This window comes from Parambassis ranga, chromosome 16 (genome assembly GCF_900634625.1).
Source record: "Parambassis ranga chromosome 16, fParRan2.1, whole genome shotgun sequence".
Classification (NCBI taxonomy): Eukaryota; Metazoa; Chordata; class Actinopteri; family Ambassidae; genus Parambassis; species Parambassis ranga.
Window position 1 is genome coordinate 3,893,119 of NC_041036.1, and position 27,914 is coordinate 3,921,032.

Consider the following 27,914-nt stretch of genomic DNA (forward strand, 5'->3'; position numbering starts at 1 on the left):
AGAAAGCCCTGCCTGTTAAATTGGGCACATGTGCAGCAGAAGTGTGAGCCATTAGGTATTCTGTTTACACCACACTAAAATAAATGGAGTGGTTTAAGTTTGGGGATATCCAAGACCTGGGGTACCAGCTGTCGGGTTATTCGGTTTGGTTCGCTTCCACTCCCATGTCAACAGGACAGAGTGTTTCCTAATTACTGCTGCAGTATGTGGTGTGGTCCCGGTCGCACAGCCGAAGGGGACAGAAGAAAGTGGAGGCAATGACGGGCTCGGCAAACTATTAGAGGGTTGAGTTAACTTTTGTGGAAGTACTGTAAACAGCTCAATGGACTGACATAGGAACCTGGGTTCTGGAGCGTTATTAGCAATTCATGTGTCATGCTCACTTTCATGTTTGACTGACGGCAGTTTGTGTGGTCCAGTTTGTGCAAAGAGAATTAAGATAATTTAAGAAAGGCTGCTGGACTTGAGACTCATCGGTTATTGTTTACGTGCACAAAGAAAGGTACCCATGAGTCATATTCCGATTTAAGAATGATTCATCACTAATTGAGTCCTGCAACTGAGTTTCCATGTATAAACCCACTGATACAAAACAACCAATGCACCTGTAATGACCTACACACATATTGTATACAGCAATCCAACACTAAATGTAAGCACAACCTGCTCACATATGGCTACCACTCTCACAGTAATACTGTAGACAATCAGTCAAAACTGAACATACTAATGAACACAATGATCACATCCCCCTTTCAGTACCCAGCGAGCACTGTGTGCATAGAAAGACACACATGTGCTTCACTATGATGTCCTGCTCTTGGATCAAGGGGAGGCCTGTTGGAGAGTTGTCAGTGCTTCCTGATGTACTTCAGATGGGGCTGAGTGTGATGTGGTCTCTGCTAACCGGTCCAGTCAAGATGCAGCAAGCAGACACACAATGGGAGCACTTAAGGGTCCAGTCAGACAGTTAAACAGACTGACAAGGACATCCAGCCAGTCAGTCAGTCAACCAGAACGTCAGCCCGCTACAAAGGGACATAAGAAGCTATGCATGCATTTGTATGTAAAACAGGCTGATCGGTTAACAGCTAACAGAACCCCCTGGAAGCCATATGGGCATATATGACCACAAAAGGAACTAGACTTTACCAAAGAGTGGCAAAGGTGGAGAGTAAGAAAGGTGGTGAGCAATTCATAAGCATTTAAGCAAACAATCAAACTAGGTACCTGTAAAGTGAGTTGTTTAACAGCATCCCAGGCATTGCCGATGAGCTCCTTCATCCTCTCCTCTGATGTTGTCCAGGACTCCGAAGCCGTGGTGTCAGGCATCACCCTCATTGGGATGGACAGGGGACGAGATTCTGTGAAATGATAAAGACAAAAGGGACATTTGGATTCAGGCTTTCCTTGAACAGAATTTTTCTCTTCACAGTACTGGTGTCAGTTAGATTTGCTGAATCATTTAGTCCACTGCTGAAATAACCTCTTTACCACAGAAGTAATGTAGCACCTTGTAAAGTCTTACATAAAATCAATATTTTATTTATTAACATGAGAAAAAGTACTGTCCTGACTTTATCCTTTATTTAACTCTCTCCATAACTCACTGTTATTTTCATTTGCTGTACAGTATCATGTTATATGATGTTTAACTGACACTTCATTGAGGTGATGTAATGTTGGCACTCAGGTTTCTTGTCTCCTACAGCGGGAGAAGGAACTATGTGAACTGGGAGAACGTGCACTCACACACACACGCAGACACTGTGTTCTAGACATGACATGTTCTAAGGTGCCTGCTGTGGGTTGCAGACGTACGATGATTTTCTGTGATGACACTCATGGCAACAGTTGAGCACGGAAATCACACAGCAACAAACATATTCAATCATCCTATGCACTAACCATATGAAACTGAAGGGTAAAATACAGAGACGGGGAGATGTAGAGGACTCACACTCACTGCCAGGTTAACCTGAGGTCTGTGGATGTTAAAGCCATCAGGGCGTCAGAGGTCTGAGAAGGGGGTCTCTTTAAAGACATATTAAGACATATTCCATGATTTAAATGTCTGTCTTGCTCAGCAGCTCTGTCCCAGAGTTGTCATGAAACAGCAGTGATGTCACATCGCTACTGAGTCTCCTGAGGTGCCACGCTCCCTGATATCGCTAAATGCGCTGGCATGGTAATAACAGCATGTCGCTGCGGCAACAGATGAAAAGTAGGGTCAGTTGGTCTGCTTTGTGGTTACTGTGGCAACATGCCTAAAGCTTTTGGGGTGAGCTTGTGTGGGTGTGCAGGCACGTGTGCATATGATTGAGTGGCTAAGGTTACAGGTGCATGTGTGTAAACTTTGTGTGTAAGTGGAAGAAAGCAGACTAAAGACCGAGATCATTGTGTCTGGACTCTCTTACAGTATTTTCTCACGCTAAGCATCCAGGTGCCTCTGGCACTTGGGGACTATGAAATGGACTGTATTTGTCATGATGCCTACAATCAGTGTTGTGCTGCACATTTTGTACATTTGGCAACCTACAGTATATTTTCCAACGCACCTTCTCCCTCACTCTTATTCATCAGCTACATTTTTTTTCCTGTGTGCCTTTAACACAGTCATTACTAGTGTTCGTACACTAAATATCCACACAGTCAAAGATGGCAAAAATTGACTTTGACAGAACAGATTGTGTTTCATGGACTGTCTTTCACTGAGTAATGTGACGAAAGTGCTACATTAACTGCTGTGATATCATTGAGTTGTCAATAGAGTTTTATGGTAAATGGCTGTGTATGTGTTAGAGTTTTCCTGTCGCACAGTATTACAAAACCATTTCCTATGCTGCTCTGCAGGGGATCCACAGACATGACAGAACTCTGTGGCTACTCCTCCTTAGCTTGTGGCTAAGTTGTCTAGATCAGGAAGCATTACCCCAGGGACTGTGACACACAACTATGTGTGTGCCACAGTGTTGTGTGAGCATGTGCTCGTAGTCACGTTAACATCACCCTGTGTGTGAGGTAGCTTGGGTGTGTATGACTTCCATTGGTGGTTATCACTGGCAACACCACAGCTTTGGTCATTGCGTGCTGGTTACCTTGCCCCACACATTACTGCACAATTAAAAGGCTTTTCACTACAAAACAAACATATCCACACACACACACACACACACACACACACAGCTATGACAACGCATTTAAAATAATAATAAAAAATCTACAACAGACCCCAAAAACAGAGTTCACACCCTCACTAATCATCACTGATGAAATCCTAAAGTAAATAAAGACCACCCCTTCTGAGTTTCACAAACATCCATCCTGGTCTCACACACATTGTGCCATGTCCCTCCAATTCACAAGAACAATCCGTTACCCAATGTGAGTATTTTTTGTGAGGGTGAAGCAGACCCTAAATGAGTGGAAATTGGAAACTAGGCATGATCTCAAGCTTACCTGAGAACATATGTAGTGTGCACCAAACTTCATAATTAATTTCATAATGCACAGCACTGACAATACAATACTATGTAAGGCTGAAATGCAGGCACACACACGTCACCACAAGGCCATGTGAAGGCAAAGCTATCATTGCACTCTACTGCCTCCTTACCTCAAACCAATGCTACTGTCAAAATCTTTATTCTAAATCATTGTTCTCAACGAGCCCACCACTTCTTATTACTTTTTGTTGAGGTCAGAAGGGTGGTGGTGGCTCAATTTTCATGAAAAATCTAGTTATTGCCCTAATCCTGGCTAACCTTCACCCATGAGAGACCAAGCAGAGGATTTTTTGATGTTCAGTTTTTTTGTGGATAGGCCAGACTGTGAAAGTTCTTCCCCAGAGAAAGTCTGTTAGGCCAATCAGAAAGAGTGCTTAAAGTACAACATAGGCAGTAACAATGCATGGCCAGTCTGCATGAAGCTCTCTGCTTGGTTTTAAATACCATTCCAGGACTCTGTTTGTTAATCCTGGGGTCATTATTTGGAATGAAACTGCCATATCTTGTTATAGTGACTTGGCGCCTGCCATTTCTGCAGGGAGGGGATTGAGGAAAAAGAGAGAGGCAGGCAGGGACCGAGTATAAGAAAGACAGGGAGAACACAAAAGGTCTAAATTCAAATGAAAGAGAAATATGACAGGAGCGCCCAAAGCTCTTAAACCTGCCCAGGCCTAACAAGTCCTGTGAGTCCTTTTAAAGTGGGGTTATTCCCCCTGCCTCGTGCCATCTCAGCCATGTCCTCATTTTCACCCTCTGTTAGGCCATTCGGCTAATATGTTATTGGCCAAACTCTGACCATACACCCTTTCCCTCCGCCTTTCCTCCTCCGTTTTGTTCTCACTCTACGCAACCACTCCCTCTGTCTTTCTCTGTTAGCGTTCAGCTGGTCTGTGAAGCTGCCAGTATGGTCCCCTATAAACATTCTAGCATTCCTGATGGTGATTATTCATCCTCTTCAACAGCTCCATCACATCTCCCAGTTAAGTGAAAGGCCGGCATCTTTGAATGCCCAAGCGTGTGACAAGTGATCAGAGAAAAAAAACGCAAAGACCAGAGCCCCATTATTACAGCACGTTGACTGTGAGGGTGAGAAACAAATCAAACTTGAAGTACATCACAACACTGCCACGGCAGAGTAACATGGCTGTAAAAAGTGTGAGGGTGTGTGGTGTGGTGTGGTGAGTATAAATCGCACATCATTCAAATGTGCCATTCACACTCACAACTGAACAGATGCACAAATACACACACAAAGCCAGCGGTCCACCCGCAGTCACACTGAAACACTAACATCATAACAAGGCCCGGGAACTTTTCATGACAGATTTTAACAGTCCTCACAACAACAATAGAGCAAAGCATCCATATGTCTCCACCAGTGGTTGGGTAACTCGACCATAAAAAGAGCCTCATTGAGGGATCTCGGCATTTCCCCATGCCGCCTGCTATCTTCTGGTATGTTCCCTATTACAAATGGTTTACAGTGAGTTGAAGTGTTGTATATTCTGTTACAGCTGCGTGCAGAGGCAGCAAAGGGGCTCTTTAATAAACCTTCCCGCCTATTTGTTTTGGATGCAAGTCAGTGTTTATTTAAATATTTACGTGACTCCATTTGTTACAGCATTATTGAAGCCCCCCCAAAAACACTGGTATTGTGGTGAGGCTGACTGGAATAATAGGGCTGGTAACACAACATTTTAAGACATTTTGCTTTACACACACTGCGTCTGTGATAGCGGAGGAAGATGTCTCACTTCAGGCATGTGTAGATCGAGCAGCAGACATGCCTCTGCCAAAAATGAAATGCGAGAACAGGATCGCACACATTTCTCATTTCCGCCATCATTAGGATTCCGAATAATCACAGACAGCATCAGTAACTAATGTACAGATTATTTAGCGAAGACAGGAGAGGAGGAGATGACTTCTGCCAGCCACGCTATGACACCGCATGTGAAGAATGAAAACAAAAAAGACACGTCTCCCCTCTGTGACACCAAAAACCTTTAAAAGATCCCCTGTGAAATTATCTCAACCAACTTCCCAATCTATTTCTGTTCCTCTCTCCTAAAACCCGTCCAGTCAGTACAGTGATCCATGCTTCATATGATGAACTACAACTCAACCCCAATTTCTCCTCTCACTTCAACCTCCAAAACCACAGCCAACATCCACAAATTCTAATACCCTTATCATTCATGGAAGCAAAAAAAAAAGATATACCTAACAACACATCTCTTCCCAACAGACCACGAGAGGATCATATGTGTCCATCAGAACATGGAATCTAACGACGTCCGAGCGAGTCGGGTCCCCAGCAGACTAGATCCATTCTTCTAACAGAGGTGGGGGCTTCTATCTCATTATTCCCCCCTTTTTCTTGTTTTCTTTCCCCACTCCAACGATCATTACCTTGATAAATTATTGACTTTACCAGAAAAATTAAACTATATAAATAACCCCACAATGAAAATATTATCCCCTTCTGAAAAGCACACAGCAGCCAATAAAAACCTGCCTGACTTCCATCAGGCTACTTGGGCTTAGATTATAGTTATGTATGACTGTGGAGTTCTGCCTCAAGTCCTCTCATCAGTTCTCTATGTCTTTTTATAAATGTATCCATGCATGTATATATTAGTTTCACTCTGCCGTTTATTTCTCCAAAATATATTAATTTATGCCTTTCCATAATATATATCTCTCAACCATGAAACCTCGGCTTTCTTTCCTGTTCCCAGCCTCCCCCTATTTTTTTTTTTTTTGTCTCAAGCTCAACGGTTGAAATCACAGAAAAGCCATCAGTACGGGAATGTTTCTGTGTGCAGCACAGCCCTGACCATCACCAGATACTGTCTCCTACTTTGCAAACAGAACAGTACGAATGCAAATGTTTCCATTTCTCTCTCTGTGTTCCTTTTTTTTTTCCAATAAAGTCCTGTCAGTAAACAGAAAAATTACATCTAATCCCATCATCCCTACCACAAGCAGACAGGAACAAAGACAACAGTTCTTATTCCAACCTTTAGAAAGCACAGCCAGATAGAAGGATAGGTTTCTCAGCAAAAGAAGTATGTTCTCAGAGCGCCAACGGCTAATTTTAGGATTGAAAAGAAAAGCCAGTGAGATCATTACTCTGGTAGATGTTAGAGAACAATGAGAAGCTCGGGACTTGGGAGGCTCTTGATCAGAAACACGGTGCAGCTGCCAACAAGAACATTCATTAGGGACAAATAAAGAAAATACTTAGAGGCTAGTTTTATGTGAACCAATTTGTGGCGTAATTGTGCGGGCAGACAGAAATCGACCTCAAACTGAGGAGAAATGACTTGTTTTCAAAGTCGTCTTTCCACGGCCTTTCTTGTAAAGGATAATCACACAAAAACAACTGTTAACACTTCTGTGATGATGTTACTAAGCAACATTTAAACAAACCTGTAATGCGAGTTAAATGACCAGTGTTGTGTTAAAAAATGAAGTCAAAAACCTCAGCCTCTACAGAGTATTTAGTGAGACCATTTGATTTGACCACTAACAGGGAAAAAAAAAATCAAATGAGCTGACTTGAAATATTAGCCAATCTAAATATTAACCATGCAGAAAAGCCTCAAATGTTGTGTAGTATACATGAACAGAGAATGTCACGTTCAAATAAATAAAGCTATGTGATGGGGAGCCAGGATTAAATGTAGGCTTGTGTATGTTTAGTAGCATCTTTTTTTACCAAGTGCTGTGTTTAAAGTCAAAGTCTCTGTCAGCCAGCGGAACTGGCTTCAGTCCAGCTCAGCCAGTGTTGGTTCTGAAAAGTCAGCGGTGTCTTGTAACATGTGCCCTGTATATTTAATATGTGCAATGACCAAAACCAGAGAGGAAGAGAGACAGAGAGAGGGAGAGAGAGAGAGGGAGAAGGAGTGAAATATTTTGTTGCCAAATGGAGCCGAGTGGATATGGGTTATGAGATTCGAGCTGGGCAGCCCCACTATGATATCACCTTGCCCTCAGTGCTTTCTGGGGAACAGATCTGCAGCGAGCTGGTTCTGTGTGTCTCTGTACATTTGCCTACACATTAACAGGCACCTTCCAAAAGCCTGCAGGAAAGTCCCCCTTGATTACTACGAAACTGTAGCTAGGCTGAATGTGGTAACAAAACAACATAACACTCTCTTTACATCATAAAAGTGCCAGGCATGCGTTCAAATGGCCAATTGGAAGCAGGGACATGTAGCTAGTGCAATTGTTGTGAGGAGGCTTTGAACTGCTAAAAAACTCTGAAAATGATTTTCTTTCTGTGGATTATGATTTATTCTGTTAATTCCCAGAGGTGATTTTTGTGGGGAAATCAATAGCTCCAGTGGAAAACTATGATAATCAATAGGCACAGAAAAAGCCTGCCATGGCCAGTTTATAATCAGGCGGAACAAAACACGGCTCTATCTCAATATTCCATATATCCAGCACATCGGGTCATTTCATCTTATAACAGTATTTCAAACAGCCACACTCTTGACATGCAAGCTGTTAACTTATATTTTCAAATCGGCCACTTTAATAAAGAGTAAGCCTACACACTGTGGGCTTTACAGTGTCTTAGGGAGCAGCACAGTATGTATGCTGGAGCACAATTTAGCAGAAAATGCAGTGAAGTCCCACTGATACAGTTTCTAAAGGTGAATTCTGTCTTTTCTGCATTTAAATAGGGGACTAACAGCAGTTTTAAGAACTTTTTGGATAAAGACTTGACACTAAAAACATAGTAGTTCCTCACGAAAAGTGACTAAAAGGAAAACACAAGCCTTATATTAGAGCTGCGCGCTTATGTTAAATTAACTGGCAAGAATATAAATGTAAAGCTAAAGACGTCTTTTCTTGCTGCGGCACCAGTGGCAGACTGAGCTAGTCTTATATATGTGTATTCCCCCATGCATCCCTGTGAATGGCAGTTCGAGCACGTGTTGACTCCAACTGGCAAACAACCTGCACATCTCTCCTCTGTTTACCTAAACAAATGAATGAAGACTGAAAAATAAAACGTCTGCTGCCGTGATTACAAACCCTCCTAGAGTCCCCTGAGAAATGATATGTCTGCAATAAACTAGCAACTAAAATCGAGCTTGTCATATATCCGGACGTTTATTTGGAGCCATATTAAAACAAGCACATTACAGCTATCGAGGAAAATGCCAGACGATAATTTAGTAAAAGGAAGAGGAAAACGGATGTCTGCCTGTGTACCTGCTCCAAAAAAAGGGAAAAATGATTTAGACCCTTTTAATTCATTTGCTACAACAACACTATTTATTTCTCAGGGCAATTATTAATTTGCTTGAAAACCTTGCTACATCATAGCTGATGAGATTAAGACCCATGAAGACACACTGGTCATTTCTCAAATACGTACACATCAGCTTTATCCTTCAGTAAATCATTATGGCTTATTGATTCAATCCAAGCTAAACAGCTGGATCGGATGTCCCGGTGTAAACACACAGGACTTACAAATAAGTTCTGAAAAATCTGTCAGATGATTCAACAAGACGAAAAGGCTTTGGAGATGAAACGCATCCTGTGGACAGGAAAAAGCAGAAGACAGTTTTACGTCCTGCTACGAGTCAACATAATATAAACACCACAGACCAAGGGACTAACACGATAAACTAATAACTATGCTGGACTGGATCACTGACCCTGGCCTGTGTTTTTTTTTTTTTTTATTGTTATAACAGTGAGACCAGAGTCTCATCATCTCCCTCCTGTTTAAACATCCAACTCATCGGGCTGCACACATGCTAAAGCAATTAATAAATCATCTTTAGAGAGTCTAACTCCAATCATAACATGTTAGATGTCAGCAGCCGCTTCTCAAGAGGTGACTGGGAGGGAAGCGTTACAAGGGAGAACCCACATGTGTTATTCCCATGACCTTGAGCATTCTCACTTTAGTTTAGCTGTGTGCTGCTACAAAGAACTTTAGAAATTTCATTTAGGGGTGTTGTCATTTTTTTTTACATGACCTGCCTTGGCAAATAACGCTTCCTCTGTAGAAAGCAGTTATTGACCAATGGAAAATGTAATGTCAGTACACAATTATAGATGAAACATCAGTGATGTCACCGATGGGTTTTGAGTCCTTGTGGGAGGATCTGAGTGTCGCCATGTTGGCAGCGGCACAGTCTGCCTAAACTGCAAATACAGGCAAAGATGCTGAGCGTGAGTGGAGCTGAGGCCGGCAGGCAGTCTCAGAAGCAGGAAGTGCGCTGTGTGAGTTGGCACCAACCTGTTATTCAGAGCAGTGGCCATAATTATGCATGAGTATTTCTGCTGTAAAGTTGGACTTTGTTAATATGCGAGACTATGGAGACTGACTTGCTTTAGGAGCCTGCCCCTAGGTTGCCACTAACAAACAATAGAAACGCTTCTCACCAATGCCACAGAACAACTGCATTTGTTCTTCATAGTATCCTGACTAGTTGTTGGGACGTTGGTCACGTTAGAGTTCAGATTTTTCTCTTGTGAATCACAAAGTTGTTTTTTTGCTAACAAAGACATGATGTACGGTAGTTAACTACAGGAAAAACACATTATTATGTAACAAGGATAAACTGGACCGGGACTTGTAGGATGAAGGAGCCAGAGTACCTGCTGAGGTGAACCACAGTATCAAACCTCTGACTACAGGGAGGCCTGTTGTTACACCATGATTAAAAACCACAACGGCTAAAATGCCTTTGCCATGTTCTTATCCTGATTGCTTGCGGAAACAATTTATAACTTTTCATTGCATCTTCTTCTCCTGTAAAACTGGACTCTATCCATTAAGCTCCCTTTGCATTGTGGACAATTTAAGTGGGGCCTCTGAGGGTTGAATTAACAAAATACTGTACAAGCACCTAACTACCGATGTCTTGTTTTTACTTCTCAAGAAAAATATTTGGATAAGAAAAAGCTTGAGTCTGACATAGTGTATGTTTCTGACTAACTAATGCAGCCCAACAATGAGATGCCATCTATAAATACGTCTAACACTAAACACACCAATGGACACAATTTAGAGCCAGATGTGCTGTCCACTTAACATTTCAAAACAGCCAAAAAACACTATGTGTGAATGCATGTGTGCGTGTGTGTGAAGTTAAGTCTAAAATCCAGCCTAGGCTTTGTTTTTACGAAGACCCATCTAAGGACAATCCTAACAGAAAGACTGACAGACAGGGGGCCAGGCAGAAAACCAAAACGTTAGACAGCAAGATGGAGGACCAGTCATAGAAAGAGACAGCGCATTGACAGCCAGTGTATTCTAGTCACTGAGTGCTGCTGACAAACTCCAGCCTGATGCAGCTTTGTGAGCAGTGCTGGAGCCAAGGTGATTGTTTACTGACATTCCCTAATGAGAAAATATACGGTTGAGATGTGAGTAAGCAAAGATGCTGCGGTATGGAAAAGCCATTAGTGCAGATTGGATGAAACGAGGAACAGAGGGGAAATGGCAGCGTGACCTTTCAGCTGTGAGCTTTTTAAATGAGCAAGGAAACAACCCTAATGGCCTTTTTTGACTCTGAAATGTCAAAGGAGCATTTTTTTTCCCTATCAAAACACTTGACATGGGAGAACGTTATACATATGCAATGTTATTTACAGCTACAGGATGACTTCACTCAAAACACGAGACTCATCGCTCCTGTTGGGAGCACATTTCCCAGGGACTTAGAAAATAAAAGACCTACTTGCTTATTTCCCCTGACTCTTCACTGCGATGCTTTGGCAGAGAATGTTTAAACCGTTACAGTGTTTAAAGGACCTGGAGCCTAAACACTGGAAGAGGCAAACAGTGGACTGCGAAGACTTTTTAACATATTTATTTGTTCACTTTTTAAACTCTGTAACTAATTCAGTTACATTAAGCCGGCCAAGATGTTCCATTGGATCACATTAATTAAATATCCATAGGGGGAACATGTGAGGGAGGAGGTCGGCTATTTATAGGTTTATAAATAACCATCTGAGCATTAAATGAAAACCACTGCTGTAAGTCAGTACGTCTCTGTGTTGTGTCATGGACAGCTCCTAAACAGACTGACGGCTCCAACCATCCTCCCAGGTAGGCTTCTAAAAATACGTGTGTACAGAATAGCTTATAGTTTTTTTTGTGATCATTATAACATATCAATGATGTCAAACGTCGTCGCATTTAGCAGTACATTTGCATAAATTCAAGTTACATTCTTCCTGGTCTGTCCTGCCAACACCAACAATGACATAAAAGCTTAATGTTAGCATACTCTGCAGTGAACTCCTGTCACATCCTTGGAGCATACTGTCCTATCCTGTTGCTTCAATCTCTACATCAAGTGTTTAGATATATCCAACAGGAAGCACCATGCGATAGAAGTGCACGCGTACTTATGTGTGGTATGTGTGCAGGTATGTAGTTGTATGTATGGACTTCCATATGCTTGTGTGTTTAATAAATACATGTCTTCTGAGGATGTGTGCATGGGTCTAAGTACACTGGATCTGTTTGTTCTGAACAGGGGGGTCCCAGAAAGTGGAAAACTGGCACTGAGGAAGGCCCACACAGCCAAGCCACTCATCTATTCTGGGCATCCAGAGCCCACAGAGCCACAGTAATACTACCAGAAGAGGAAAACAGAGGATGACATGCCTGGATATGTGGTGTCCTCTGAGAAATGGGTTCATTCAGGTGTCAGCTCACTGCAGCGTGTTATGTAACTTAGTTACATGGATTCATTACATAGAAACAAGGTTAAATGCTGTTATTCCACTACTGAAAGACATATGAACTCACGAGGCCTAGCCTGGTCCCTTAATGTGCCTATGATTTAATGTCAAGTTATTGAATAATGAGCAGAGACACATAAATGTGTTTAATATTAGACAGTATCAAAGGCAGAGAATGGAATTGGTCAACCTACCAGTCACTGTTTTGGTTTTAACAGGGCTGCTGGCATAGTCTGAGGCTTGATTGGAAGGCTGTTTAGCCAGTGGTGTGCTCCCTACTGACGCCTCATCCTCTCTCCTCTTCGCCAGCGGGGCTGGTCCTGGATTCTGCAAAAACATCACAGCATGACTGATAGCTTAAAAGGCCATGAAAAGGAAATATGTTATTGTAACATGAACATCCCTCTCAGCGTAAAATCTATTGTTCATTCTGAAAAAAGAAATGCATGCTGCCCTGTGCAAGTGCTAGTTATTCAAGCATTGTTCTGTGTTAGTAAGGCTTCTACCTCAAGATGTTTGCAAGATCTGGGTTAATCAGGAGAAACAATACATAATGCAAGACAAAGCAGAAAGGCAGGCAGAGAGAGAAACAGAAAAGAAAAATGCACTGGAACACAACAGCATCCTCCAAGATTAACAAGGACCAGTGACAGCTCCCTGTTTTTGTTGAGCACTCTCCCATGTAGGCCAAATACACACACACACACACACACACACACATATGCACGCACAGACTGGCAGTTAAATGGCTGAAAGACACAAGTGTGGAAGGTTAGTTTGAAATAAGGAAACCCCATTAGCATCAGCCAGCACCACTAGGCTATGATGCAGCTGTACAAGGCCGCAGGCCAACCACGTACTGCAGCCTGTGTAAACACACACACACACACACACACACTGATGCAGTTGTTTTTCAATGACTAGGTTCGGACTCAAATGCTGGTTGTGGTTAAGATTAAAAATGGGCCCCAAAATTACATTAGTATTTGAAGCTACTGACTGAGGGATGATGCCAAATTCTCCCTAGCTTCTTGTAGTTTAACACACTGAGGGGCGAACACTATACAGCAAAGAGCTTCAGTTACCAAAGTTAGCTTTAACTTTAATGTCATATTCATGTTGAATTAAATTAACCCCTCTAGAATGTGCCCTTGAAAAAAACACTATCAAACACACCCACAGCCTGAACAAAAAAGGTGTGTGAGTTTTTAACAAAACGGGACACAAAATACTGTATACACACTACATAGATGTCCTTTTTGCTTCATATGTCAATGAATGCCTAATAGTTACACAGTATTATATAACTCAACTTGTACACTTCATGGAAAATATGTCTTTGGCCACATCTTAGCACTCTATGCTGAAAGCAGGTACCGTACCCAATGACCATAGCTCATTCCTTGTGGATGACATAATATAAGCGAACTCTCGCTACCACACACACCAGGAGGGGAGTGAGTGTGAGCCAAGGCAAATGCCTGTTTGGTTCTCAACCTTCTTTTTTTCCCCTTTTATTCTATTTTTCCTCATTACCCATTTCCCCATCCATCCCTCTACTTATCTGATTTCTTCTGGTTCTTGCTCGCTGTGCTTTCAGTTTACTTTGAATCGGCCTTCTCTCCTCACCTTCTCAATACTGTCCTGTGCTTTCTGCCTCTTTTTTTTTGCTGCTTCCTCTTTGTTCTATATTCTTCTGATGTGTCTCTATTCTCCAGTGTTTCGTTTCCTACGTGGTTTGTTTTCATATCTGCTCATTGGATCTAAATTGTACTTTTTGTGGAAATCTCATATCACACATGCTTCCTTCTCTCCTTGTTAACACCTCAAACTGTCCTTGTCCTGTTTTCCTCATTTTTTGTTTTAGTATTTCCTGCTCTCTTGCCCTAAACCAGTCAGTGTCCTCTCCACTGTCCTTCACTGGCTGTTGATCAGCCTTCAGCTGAAGGCCTTGGTTAAACCAGTCAGGCCTTGAGAAGTGGCCCTGATAGACTGCTGAGGTAGACAGCCTCCCCGCTACAGCATGTCCACACACACACATACACACACAGACAGCAGCCAATTGTGTATCCTTCACACTGGCTGCAGTTCAACTCATAACATGTGTTTACCCCCATACAGTAACAACCTTCAGAGTAAGAAGCCGGTGCAATTAACTCGCTCTCCCTTGTCTGATACACACACACACCTTCCAAACTGCAAGAGGTATAAAACAGAACTTGTAGAAAAAAAAAAACATTCAAAGTATTAAAATATGATGTGTTCACATACTAAGTATATTTGTGACTTTACAGGGTGAACCTGTGCTATATCCCAGGCAATCAGACTGAGCATGTCTGCGTGTGTGTGTATGAAGTGTGGGCACAGAGCATTCAATGTCCATAACCATCACCATGACCCCTGTCAAATAAATAGAGAGAGACTGGATGCAAGACAGGGAGCAGAGCACATGGAAAAAGGTAGCTGGGAAAGAGAAGGCAACCCTGAAAGAGGAGGAATGGCAGACATTCAGGCATTTATCTGCACACAGTCCAATGGTAGTGTAAGCTGCAAAGACTTTATAAAAGCAAAGCACATTTTTATTTCCAATTCCCATATAAAGGAAGAGTTTAAAACATATGCATAAAAGAGGTTAGTAATGCATTGCGATCCTCAAGAAATGAGTATAGTAATGCTGGAAAGAGGGAAGTCATTCAGCATGGGTCAGTAGATGAATGACAGACAGTAACCCTGAGAGACAAAACTCTGAGATGTTGCCTGAGAACATATGACAGTATAAAGTACCTGTTGCTGTTGCCTGCTGCTCCCTCTGGCAGGCTGATACAACAGCCATGTGCAGAAGATCGGGTCTACATTGACAGCTATGCCCTGGACACTGACAAGCAGAACCGCACCTGCAAAACATACAGAAAATGAAGTGTCAATAATGTAACTCAGAGCACAAAGAAACACAATCCTTCTATACACGATGATCTGTATATATTCTGTATATTTGTCTTGTTTAACCAAACAGCAGACACTATGTTTGAATTAAACTTGTAGGAAGCATATTGATATGGATCAGTGAAATCAGTGTCAGGTAATCACCACTGAAAGAAAGTGACTTAGGACAAATCTTCTCAGATTGAGTGTCAGGTTCTTTCACTGCTGTGCGATGTCCTAATGACCTGCTTGGTGGGTATCGAGCCTGCTTGTTGGAGTGCAGCAAGAAGCACAGTTTGTTTCAATTGCACTGTTCAAAGTGGTATCACACTAAGCCAAGAATAACATTTTCTTTTGATAAATTTCTATGAAACTCAAGACTTTCTCTGGGTTTTGGTTTACTCTTAAAAAATAATCTTTACCAACAATAAGCAGGCCCTGAGGTAATGCATTAGGATCCTATCAATAATGATTCCCATGCCGGCAGGATTAGTGCAGGGTCTCTGGCGTGCCGTGGAATGTCCCAGCATGACGATAGGAGGATGTTTCAGCTCTAGAAGGACTTTCAACAGTTTAATGGAGCTTTGGACAAGACCCGGTCTTCTGTTTCAGGCCCTGAGGCAAAGCCGCGTGTGTGTGTGTAAATGTGTAAATGTGTGTGTTTCATCTCTAACCAAGCCTGATTGCCTGGCGCTTTACCTAACATTGTAGTGTCTCTAAAGCATATACAAAGCACAATTATAAACACTCCCTCAGCAAACACACACACACTACACACATTTTTTTGTTACACTAGCGCTCCAGCTTGGCAGGAATTACTCCCTCCTCCATTATTCCCTGTGAACAATGCAAATAAAACTGCTCTAATTTGCTCCACTTTTACAACATTCAGTGATTTGTGGCCTGTGAACCTGTGTGTGTGTGTGTGCAGTGCAAAGTAAATATGTATGACTGAACACATGAACAATGTGAAATTTCTGTGTTCCAGTACACACCAATACACATGTCTGTGTGTGTGTGTGTATATAAGGTGTTAAAGCTTTGATGTATGTTTTTACAGTACTGTATAATATTTTATAAAGTATGCACTTGTCAGTACGAGTGATTGTATGTGTCTTAATTATTATTCAGCAGGCGCCCTTTAATCCTCAACCGTGATTTATTACTAGTATAAGAATCCTTTCTGGGCAAAGGGGGAAACATTCTCATCGGATCAAGTCAAACTGACTCACAGTTCTCGCATCTGTTGCTTCATCTGTGCACCCATTCTGCAACATTTTTATTTTTGTGTCCCTTCTCAACGTCTCTGTGTACCTAACAATGACCTTGCTGCCTTTTGGCCTTGCCTCAGTCTTATCCTAAATTTCCACCTCTCATCTACTTCAAGGTCACTCTATCACCTCCTCCATCCGTCCTTGCTTTCCTACCGATCCTCTCAGCCCCCTCCTCTAAAACCATTCTTCCACCCTTTCTTGTCATTCCACACACACACCCCCCACCCCCACCTTCACCCCATCACCACCACCCCCTCGTCTCCTGACGAGGAATCATAACCTCAGTCCTGTGGCTTGAACTTTTACACCGCAGTGTGGCTGCTTAATAGTAATTTGGCTGTGGCTGTAGTGCTGGAGCTCGACTTCCAGTGGTTTCACTGGGGCTCGACTTTAAGTGGTTTCACCATAGCTCAGAGCAGCACGAGCAGCGTAGGACCCAAAAAGCTGGGAACGGGCTGAGTGGTGAAGATGTGTTTAATAAATTGCCTCTAAATCGTGGTCTACAAGATGCGCTGAGTACGACTGAGCACATTCAGCAGAAATGAGTCATAGTCCGATAAATCATCTAACAAAGAAGGTGGATTGTTTATTTAAAAACAGTCATGGAGCTAAATAAAAAATATCAAACCACCCAAATTACTCTAAATAGAGAAAAAGCTGAAATTTACTCTATGTTTTTCGTTACAGGAAAATAATTTCATCTGATGAGGTGTATGAGTCTGATCATTTGGTTGCTTGACAAAGTAACGGCCAGTCCGTTTACACTGTTTTTAGCCAATCCTACTGCGGCTTTCTCTCACATGTCGGCTTGGCATCTGTGAATGGCAGCCATGAGCGTGCTGATACATCTCAACACCACTCAAACAGTTCTCTTTCTGAGATTAACAGAGCAAACAATCTTTTTTCCACCCACTCTTTTGACAGTGACACAGAAATAAAATATGTGTTGACCTGGCTTTTAAGCCTTTGAAGACCAAGGCTTTACTATCCACACTGTGTTCCTGTTTCATCATTGTGTTGACATAACTGCCGCAGAATGACACTTCCTTTGAAGTGTACACCACCATGAAACGGCCTGGCATGCTTAGAGGGTGACCTCGGCAGCAGGCTAACTGTTGTTTTTCCCCACTCTAAAAGGGTGGCATATGGGTAATTACAGAAAGTGATGACAATGATAACAAAGGTGTTTTTCTTACTTCCTAAATGATTCCTCAAGAAAACACAAGAAAACTGCTCAGTGGCTCAGACTGAAAATACATACAACCACAGAATGTACATGAAGGCATCTGTGAAGACACACTTACCTTGACTCACCCACAGTGGACCTATTAATGTCAAAGGTGTTTTTTTCATCAGTGGCTAAAGACCAGTAGAGTTAAAAGGCCTGTTGGTGTTGTTTTACAGCTGTCAGAGATCAGCCTGAGGCTACAGAGAAGCATTAGGCCAGACTGAGAGAAGGCCTCTAACCTTTAAGCCCTGCCTGTGCTGTTGTCAGGCTTTTCTTTTGTAGGACACCAGTAGAAGTAACCTATCAGGAACACATCGTTTTGTCTTCACACTATCTTTTTACGAGGTTACATACGTAGTTTATACATTTCTGAATGTAAAATCTGCTTTTGTTCAGTCACTGCACCCATGAAATTCAATAAACAGGGAGCGGTTAGGTCAGTGCAAGTTCAACACCAAGTCCCACAGTGGAGACCAAAGCCCTGATTGGGGTTACAGAGGGCATAACCTCTCAACTACAGGGCCGTGACCCCAACATCAGAGTAACAGACAGGCAAAGAGAGGTGGGAGGCATTCTCCAACCACCCCCCAGGTAGACATGGGGGAGGACTCGTGTTCCAGCCAGCTAATCGCCCCCTCAGAATCGCTTCATTGTTGGACGTGAGGCAGCGCAGGGACCCTGCGTCCAGCTTCTCCAACAGAAAATAAATAAATATAGCCCAGCCCGCGTCAGCCAGATGACTTCTGACAGGTTTGGTTAATTTCGAAGCCAAGTAGCAAAACAAAACATTACGCCAGCGTGCGGGGCCTACACCGCCTTTAATTGCTTTTCCGATGAGCTCATGACTCGAAGGTGTCCTGGAGCAAGCCATAGAGCCCGACAGGTGTTCTACTGGTGTGAGTGTCTGTCTGTGTGTGTGTGACTGTGGTGTGTGTGAGAGAGAGAGAGAGAGCTGGGGCTGCCTGACACCATTGAAAAGGGACTCAGCTGTGTGTGGGTGGGTGCAAGGAACAGTGTGTGCAGCATACATTTTATTGTGTGTGTGTGTGTGTGCGTCTTTATGAACATAATAGGTGTTTTCTATTTGTATCCACTTTGCATGAGGTGTAAGACAGTGAATAGGCTCTGAAGCCACACACCTTCTTGCACTCACATGCGCACACACACGCACACCACTTTCTGACACACATTTACTGTACCGCTGTTCTCCTGCTGAGCTACGACCCAGTGGCCCAGGGCAATGCCGCTGCAGGAGCCCAGGGGCTCAGGAAGGACACAGGCAGGTTTGACTGGAAACAGACCCTTGCCTACGGAAAGCCTGCTCTCACTCTGGGCCTATTTAACTCTCTGCACTTGAAGCTGGCAAATACGTGCGTATGCGATTGTGTGTGTGGTTTTAACAGAATAAGCCTATACATCTAAGTGCGTATGCGTGTGTCTTTCAATATGATCCAACTGCGGTAGCTTGCAGCTGACAGGCTAGACCCACCTCATAAAGGTTGACTATAGCTGTGGGTACAGTAACAGTAATGGGAAGCAAGAAAGCTGCAGAGTGATTCAGCCAGCAGGAAAATCAATGGAAAGCAGACAGAAAGAAAGATGGACGGAGGCAGGAAAATAACTAAAAATACAATGTAAGGCAGAATCACAGACTCACGCAACAAGAACCAGAGAAAGGCAGAGTAGACACAGTAATAGATACTGCAACAATAAAAAAGTGAGATGATGAGAGAGTACTTATTTGAGATGTCATTTTCCTAATCTATATGATAAGTGAGGGAGCCAGTGAGACTCACATTCTGGCCATGAATCTGTATGATTTATGGGAGGACTACAGTAAGTCTCCACAGATGCAATGTTGTGTAAACCGGATATATCACATACACCCAAGTCTGGATAAGCAGTAAAAATGCATGTGTGGCGCATGTTTGAAAGGTCCACGTACATACACATTCATCCACTATGTAATTCAAAACTGTGTATGCTCAGCGCACACTGAGTGTGTGTGTGTATGCAGCAGATAATGTACAAATCTCATCCACAGAGAGACATCCATCCTTGTTTCCATCAGGGCAGAGGCTCCTTCTTTCCCATCTGCTGAATATGGGGACTCACTCACTGCTGCTCGCAGCGGACCCGACACATTTCTCAGGCTAATGTTCTGCTCCTGACATCAGTGCTGCTGTGTTGTTGTCTGGACAGTTTCGAGTGGTGTGCAACAGTAGCAAAATGTTGCCTCTCTTTATATATGAATGCATATAAAATATAAGCATTACCGGGGCTTGTTGTCACACTTTGTCACACAAATTGAACAACCACTAACCCGCAGATTCTCTGTGTCTATTATTGCATGTACTCAAGTAGTGTGGCAAGTTGCCCCAAAGAGCCATGTTTGCTAATATTAGCCATATTTTAAAGTTAGCTTGAAGCAGCACTGTTACTCAAGTCTGGCCAAACACTTTATTCTCTCTTCTAACAGGTTCACATGTTAAATAATTGATATTTGTGTCTTTAAGCAGAAAATAACAAAAAATATTCAGTTGGTATTTTTGTGAAAAAATGGGAAATTTGTCCTCACCTCAGTTGACAGTGTGCTTTGGTTTTCCCAGACAGTGTGTGACATCACATTATGTTTATGCACAAAACTAGTATTCTGCTTTTGAATAGACCCCCTTTGTGGTCAAGTTATTGCAAGTGTGACAACAAGCCCCGGTCTCCCAGGTATTGAGTTACGCCTGACATTGAATTGAATATTTGAACGTGGTTGTTCTATCATTTGATTCTATATTCTGGAACAGATTTTATAATGGTAAAGCAGACCACATACTGAACTGGTGACCATGGGAAAATAGACTTATGCTCATCCATATAATGTAATGCAGTGAGGCCAGATGAGAGGGTTGAAGCTGCAGAACAGCAGCTCTGTCAAGCTCCAGATGTTGATAAGAGGCTCTATAGCCGCACACTGGTTGATTCCTAGCCTTCATAAATCCCCATCAACCCTCATGGTGTTGAAAAGACAACCAGGCCGCTGCACAATTGCTGCCTGTGCCTTCACTGAAACCCAAGCAGCTCTGATTTGGAGTACTCCAGCTGTTGTCTCTTTTTCTATCCTCTCTCTCTCTCAGATATGCTCATAAAAAAAAACTTCACTTCAAACTACCCTAATAGAAAAAGCTTATAGTCACAACCAAATGTGACCTGGCCCTTGTCAGCAAGATAGCTAGCCTTCTTAATGAGAGACAAAACAGACTTGGGCCTGATTGCATTAATGTATCATTACCATATCCATCATGGACATACAGTGCACTGTGTGAACTTTAAATGAGCCCCAGTGTAATGTAAGGGGAACAGGAGAGACACTTCTGAGCTCATTAAAATAAACAGACTTCTGCTTCTGCTGCTGCTTTCCCACAGAAAGCTGCAGCTTTGCATAGTTACCTTGAAAACTTCTTATCACTGCTATCATTTAGTTGGCTCATGGGCTTTCTCTGCAGTTCATGCCGAGTTCTCTCAGTTTGTCATGAGGCAAGGGGGAGTACAGCAATTTAATGTCTGCCATTAGGTGGGTTGGCTTCCAAGTTTTATATGAATTACACAGAAACAAATTGAAAGGCTTATTGCAAATGGCAAAATTTTCAGTTGATGTGATATTGCAATAATGTGATACTCCTGAGGCTAATAATGTCCGCTGAGAAGAAATGCATTGCCAAATAAATAATGATGTAAGGGTGTATTCATACAAACAGTAAAAACGTGAAAAATATTGTTGCAGTTTCTATGTCAAAAACACAATTACTTAGAGAAGCATTAGATGCTCATAAATCAAAGCGCCTGTGCAGAGAAGACGTAATATACCGCAACATGCAGACGGGCAGGAAACCTCAAACATGCTGCATAAGAGAAAATACTCCGTTTAAGATGTATTGCCTTCTTGTGTGGCTGCACTACAGTCAGTCATATATATACTGTTTTATTTGATCACATTAAAAGCATTAGGCTTCCAATTTTTTAAGTTTCTCACAGGTCACTGCAGAAACTCCAGCTATATTTGATGTGAACTGTCACAACTGTGCACTAGTGTATTAACATAAGTATTCAAAAGTGAATCTGGACGCTTAAAAATGTTTCCAATGCACACAAATAAATCAAATGTTAGTTATTACTTCTCTGTACAACGGATGTGTTGGAGTTACAGAATACATTTTAATCTGCACATAAAATGAAGTTTAAGGTTGTCCAGAAAATGTATGTCTTTTATTTACTTTAGGTAAATTTGTCCGTGCAATAAAAGTGATGCTCACCTTGATAACAAGACATGTTCACACGTAAGTGTACACACGGAGGTTCTAAACGGAGCCCTGCTGCTTTTCTCAGGTTCAGCTCACTCAATAGCTCTGAGTTTTCTGGAAAGGACAATCAAGGACAAAACCCTGTCTTTAATTAGCGTCACATCTCTCTACCTCTCAGTTCCCTCAGTCATTCGGCTTGGCCTTTTGTCAGTTCAGTAGACTAAGTAATGATCTCAGTGACAGATCAAAGACCTCTGGCTAAGATCTGGGGTCACTCGGGAAGCTGGGAATGCTGTACTGAAGAATCTGACATTTGCAGTGGATCCTCTGTGCTGTATTTATCTGTCCGTCTACTGGTCTGGCTCTCATCCAGTCGGCCTGTCTGAACATTTCATGAAATCCATCTAAAGCTGTTTTGGTTTGAATACTCTTTCGATTTTGGCAACAAGAGGTCACTGACGAGGCATTTTTTGCACTGCACTCCTCAGAGATTAATAAAAGAACACAGCCAGCATTTAAAAATGTTTTTCCATTGACGTTCAGTTGATTACTGCTCATGTCAGCTACCGAGTTCATATAAGAAATCCAAAGAAAATGTTGTAGCTGCTGCCAGAAAAATAATTTTCTATGCACAAGAGAATTTATTCCTGGGAAAAGTGTTGAGAAACATTCTTGTAAAAACCTTCAGGATACAGAGAAGGAATTCAGATTTCCTTGTAACGAGAGAGAGCGCATTATTAAACATGATTATGATGTTCGCAATTGAACATAATCCCACAGCTTACGTCTTATCTGAAATCAATATTTTAACCCATGTTACATACTAAATAAAACTGTTAGTATTTGGCACATGCTTAAGAGAAAACAAGTGACGTGTTTTTATTCTTTATTTACTCTTTGCTTACCACTGTGACAGCCTCACATATTTCCGCTGATGTCATTTTGCACGCACACTGCAAACCAACAGCCGAATAATAAATACACGAGTTGGGTTAGAGGAATACAGTAGAGAGAAATGTGTGGAGTAGGGGGGGGGGGTGTTTATATGAAATTGCTGGTATCTCTTAACCTCTTTCTCCTTCTCTCTATCTCTGTGGGCTCTTCCCTCGGTTCCCACTCCCACTGTATCCACCTCGTCCTCTTCTTGCTTGCCACAGTAGATTGAAGATTACTCCTCTTAAAGACATAGTCTTAAGTGGTTGCACATTTGAACCATTTAGCAATTTGGTCTAATGGTTTCAGGATGAGCTATTTTAGCTGCTATGCAGGGATAAAGAAAAAGGGATGACGGAGTGTACGCTACGATGAAATGCTAGTTCTGATTGGCCGCATTTCCTTATCCAGGAAGGGGGTCACGGCGGTGTCAATGCTTCGAGGGATGAGCTCAAGCACAGATAAGATGATTACAACTGAACAATTAGATGTTACATGAGAGAAAGTAATATTCCAAAACATGTTAGAATAATGATTATGTATGGCCGGTTTAAACCTATAAATATTTCATTGTAAAGAAATTGTGCCCCTTGAATTATGCAGCAGTCTTTTTTTGGTGGATTACGACAGACACAGGAAGGGCATCACCACGTAACTTATTTTGTGCGTCCTGAAGCTTCAGAAAGAAGCTCCTTTGCATCTGTGGCCTGTTATTAGCCCTTGTTGAATGAAGGCATGGTTTGAACAGTCATCAATGACAGCAAAGTAAAGGCCACATGTGTGTCTTGTTGTTAGATGGTGTCACTCCTGTCTGCAAACACACTGATGATAAAGAAGACGTGTTTATACCTCTCAGAGCTGTATTTAATACTATCAGACATCACACATACAGACAGACATGTACTTGTGTGCTCACACACATAAATAAAAGACGCCGGGGCCACCTGCAACACAGGATGTCCCGACTACTATCAGCTGCCCTACATTAACAAACCATGGCACAAAAGCAGTGATGAGTCAGCTTCTCTAAACACACTTGAAATGCTCCCCACACTGGCTAATGGCAGACAAGCAGGAGAGGGAGATGACGGGATGATAGGGATGAAGAACACAGAGGGAGGGGAAGAGGAAAAAGAGAGAGACGGTGGGAGAAAAGAGGTGGGCTTTACAATATTTCCTTTTTTCAGATGTCTCTCAGCTGACAGAGGAGAGGACATATTTGGCCACAGCGACAGAACAAATCTCAAAAAGCCATTTAAAAACATGGAAATCTGGAACATAACACTTATCTCCTACACTGATGGCTTAGTAGGTGATACCTTTTTAGGAGATGTAAAGGGAGAGAAAAGTGCTATAGTCATCTGACCTAAAGTAATACTAATGAATGCTTAACAGGTAGTGCAGGAACTCTCCCTCTGAACCGTAGCTGGTCAGTAATCTGTAGTGCTGTAGCATTACCTAAACCTCTACACCCTGGAAGAATGTCGAACAAGAGCCAGGCTCTTTGGTTAAAATCCACACCACACACTTATTCCTTAAACCAAGACTGCTAAGAAAATAGCTTGTGATATATGAAACCATGTTATTGCACAAGTTCCCTAACTCCAAATTGTCACTAATAACATCATATGGCATGACCAAGCAGCCTTACATCAACCTGCGTAGTTTCAGATATGCATGCAAGCCTGATAAGCTAATAAAAGATACTTCTCCCCCCTCACTTCAGCCAGCCTGTGTTTGTATTTACACGTCATCTTAAAGTTGACCTGCTAACTTATTTAACCCTTCAGTACTGAAACTGATCAGGCATTTATTACTTTTTTTCTTTCCACGCCACAGTGAACTGGCAAACTTCAGTTCAGTTCTGCTATCAATCTCCACAAATGCGATCCAAGTATTCCACTATTATTTGAAACTCTATGAACACAGTGGCTCAACTTTTAATTATGAGCCAGAGGAGGTTGATGGAAGCTAATGTCTAGAGTCTATTAGTGTCGGGAACTGGTCCTTTCATCTGCAGGCCTTGTATATGCTGTGAAGGGAAGAGAGTAGTGCTGGGGCTGCCTGTGTTTACTGCCTGTTTATCTAATGGGCATGTGGGGGGCTGGAAGGCCACAACAGGTCAAACCACACACAGCGAGAGGAGTCCAGGACCCCCAGAGGACCACTCAAAGTGATGAGATTTTACAACTACTGCTTGGTCTATGACTACTGCTGCACACACACACTTGTAGTAAACAGACGCTGACATACACACATGCTTGACTCAGAGTGATGATAGTTTATTACTACTGTGTTAAGACTAAGTGCCCCTGGGGCAGGAAGATGAGTTGAGGGTTACTATGGACCTTAAGGCCCCCAAGGCAAAGGGAGGGAAACACACAAGGGACTCTGCTTTTTAATGCATTGAAATAAATGTTATTTTTTCATTATACAGATGAAATTACATGAAAAATTCAACAGTTTTGATTAAGGATTTTTTGTTTGCAGAGTTTTAAGAAAATAGTTACCCTTATATTAAGCATCGGACCACAAGTTGAATGCTTTTGCACGGTAAGCAAATAAATGAGAGACGGTTCTTTCCTCACAGATGGTCGTACTGCTACCACCTGTGTGATCTCAATCTTTAGTAGCACTGCCTACACAGAAGACTGCTTTGTGCCTACCCAGAGAGAAAGAGAGTAGGGGATACAGAGAAAAGTCACTAGCAACCAGCAAATCAAAGGCAAGCAGTCTGGTTTGTTTTCTCACGGTACAGGGACTGAGTAAAAAAAACGGCTAAATAAAATAAACCTTTAATTTGACTGAAATTGGAGGCAACAAGCGCTGCTGTAAGAAAAGGCTGTGAAGTGTGATTTCTTGCGGTTTGGGTTAATCCTGATTGAGGAGCCCCTGAGTTGAAATGTCAGCAATATGAGACTAAAACAAAAATAATTACATCCAGGGTTAATGAACACAACTGCCTGAGGCACTAGAGAGAAAATGAGAGGGGGGAGAGAAAGGGGGGAGTGAGCAAACCAGAGAGAGGAAGAGAGAGAGAGAGAGAGAGAGAGAGACAAAAAAATGAGAATGAGAGTTCCATAAAGAAGAAGTTTAAGTGGCAATTTGCCCTCATTTCTCAGAAAGAAAGGGTCAAAATCATAGAGCTATATCTGTCTTCATACAGGCAGCTAAACTGCTAAGTCCCTTCGGTTAAACAATAAATTGTAAGTGAGGAGGCTGGCACTCTGATACAACATCATCCATCTGGGACTGCATTACGCCCTGGGTACTATTTCCCCTCAAGGCTAATGACTTGAATGGCTGAAGGATGAAGCACAAAGATTGGCAACAGCATGCCTCTTTAACCAACATGCCTTTCAGGTTTATACCATCTCTCCAACCTGCTTTCATCTTAGCTGTTATGACTACACACGCACACACACTATCAGCAGTGCAGGGGGGCTGCCAATTACAACAACACTGGTCAGTGGTGTTAGGAAGCACCTGCACTTCATGCTGGTGCACTACGTGCATGCGTCAATGTGTACTGGTACTGTTTGTACTCTGTGTTTGCGTCAGTGGGAATGGAAATAAGACATTTTATGTAACAAAGGACATTAATATATCAGTATCAAATGATTATTTGTTTATTAATCACCAAATTAACTTATAAAACTACTGTGTGGGTCAGTATTTGTAGAATCATTTTAGGAAGTTTGTGTGTAAGCACAGATTTTCCCCTCAACACCAGCTGTAACCACATGTCAGATGCTTTGCCTCAGTCCATGATGGTGTTGACACTCATACATTTGAGTATGTATACACACGTACTGGACAGATTATCAGCGCTGCACGTGAGCAAACCCCACGTGAGGAAAATGACAACGCAATGACACAAATGGACACAAAAAATAGCTTGTAATAATTATAAAAAAAGTTTGATTTCTACAAAAAGGCCAAGCGTGTATATCCCAGCAGGTTTGTGTGTGTATACTTCAGGACACTCTCACCCTCTGTGTTCTTACAGCTGGACGTGCCGCGCACAGCTGCTGGAGGGGGATGCGTCCAGACACAGAGCCTCACAGAAACAACAACCCACTTCAAAGGAGTTCCACTGGTGGAACATGATTATCAACCTTTATCCTATGAGTCTACGAGTCCTCCCTCTACACAGGCATCACTCACATGGCATGGGGGGGGAGAAAGGGAGAAGAGATTTGCTAAATGCAAACTGACCACAGACTGATCTCTTACTCATAGCTTCCTTTATTTTTTTCCTCTTAATTATGTCTAACTGTCTTCTTCTTAAAAGGCTTACTGTAAACAGGTAAACAAGACACACACACAGTTATTCCATTTAACTCCATATCTATCCACTAGCACTAAATTCAGACTGACAATATTTGTGTCTGATAAAGGTACACTGTGCCAGATTAGGAAATTAACTTTTGTTATGACCTGGCTGGGGCACATTAAAGGCTTACTTTCATGGCTTGCTGTCCTTCACAACTTCTATGGTGTTATCTACTGTTGATGGAAGTGCCTGGCCTCTGACAAACAAGTCTTTCCATGAGACATTCCAAATGCTAGAATGCTTGTTGTCAACTATCATACACTATAAAACTATAAATTGTTGTGCTGTTTTCCTCCAGTAACTGATGAAGATATGTCAGAATCAGTGAACAGGTGCAACATTTCCAGGGAGTATCCCACCCCTCACCACTGGTGGTCTCTATAGAATATGTGATTTTTGGACTTACTTTTTGGCATGTCATATTTCTAATACGTTCCGAAGTCAGAGATTAAAAGTATAATGTTACAATTGAAAATTTTTGCAATCCTGTTCAGCATCCATTGCCAACTTAACTAGCTAAGCCTCTCCGGAAGCAAGGGGGAAAACCATGATCCGACTGTCAAGATAGAATAACTTTCACTGTAAGAAAACTGGCTAATATCTTCTCTTGGTGGTGATGTGCTTCTAGGAATCCAGGCCCTGTGCTGGGTGCTGGGTGCAGCCAGTCAACTCTTTCAGCTGCAAAGG

The 27,914-nt window shown here is 42.2% G+C and overlaps 1 protein-coding gene across 3 annotated transcripts in view; it reads right to left on the bottom strand.

Moving 5' to 3' along the window:
* Positions 1 to 27,914, bottom strand: part of vps13b (vacuolar protein sorting 13 homolog B) — a 263,370-nt gene that overhangs the window by 145,138 nt on the left and 90,318 nt on the right. For all 3 annotated transcript variants that reach the window (XM_028424569.1, XM_028424571.1, XM_028424570.1), the window contains 3 exons: positions 15,027 to 15,136; positions 12,437 to 12,569; positions 1,231 to 1,364 (listed from right to left, as the gene is read on the bottom strand). In XM_028424569.1, coding sequence (XP_028280370.1) covers positions 1,231 to 1,364; positions 12,437 to 12,569; positions 15,027 to 15,136 — 377 coding nt within the window. The remainder of the gene's footprint in view (positions 1 to 1,230; positions 1,365 to 12,436; positions 12,570 to 15,026; positions 15,137 to 27,914) is intronic.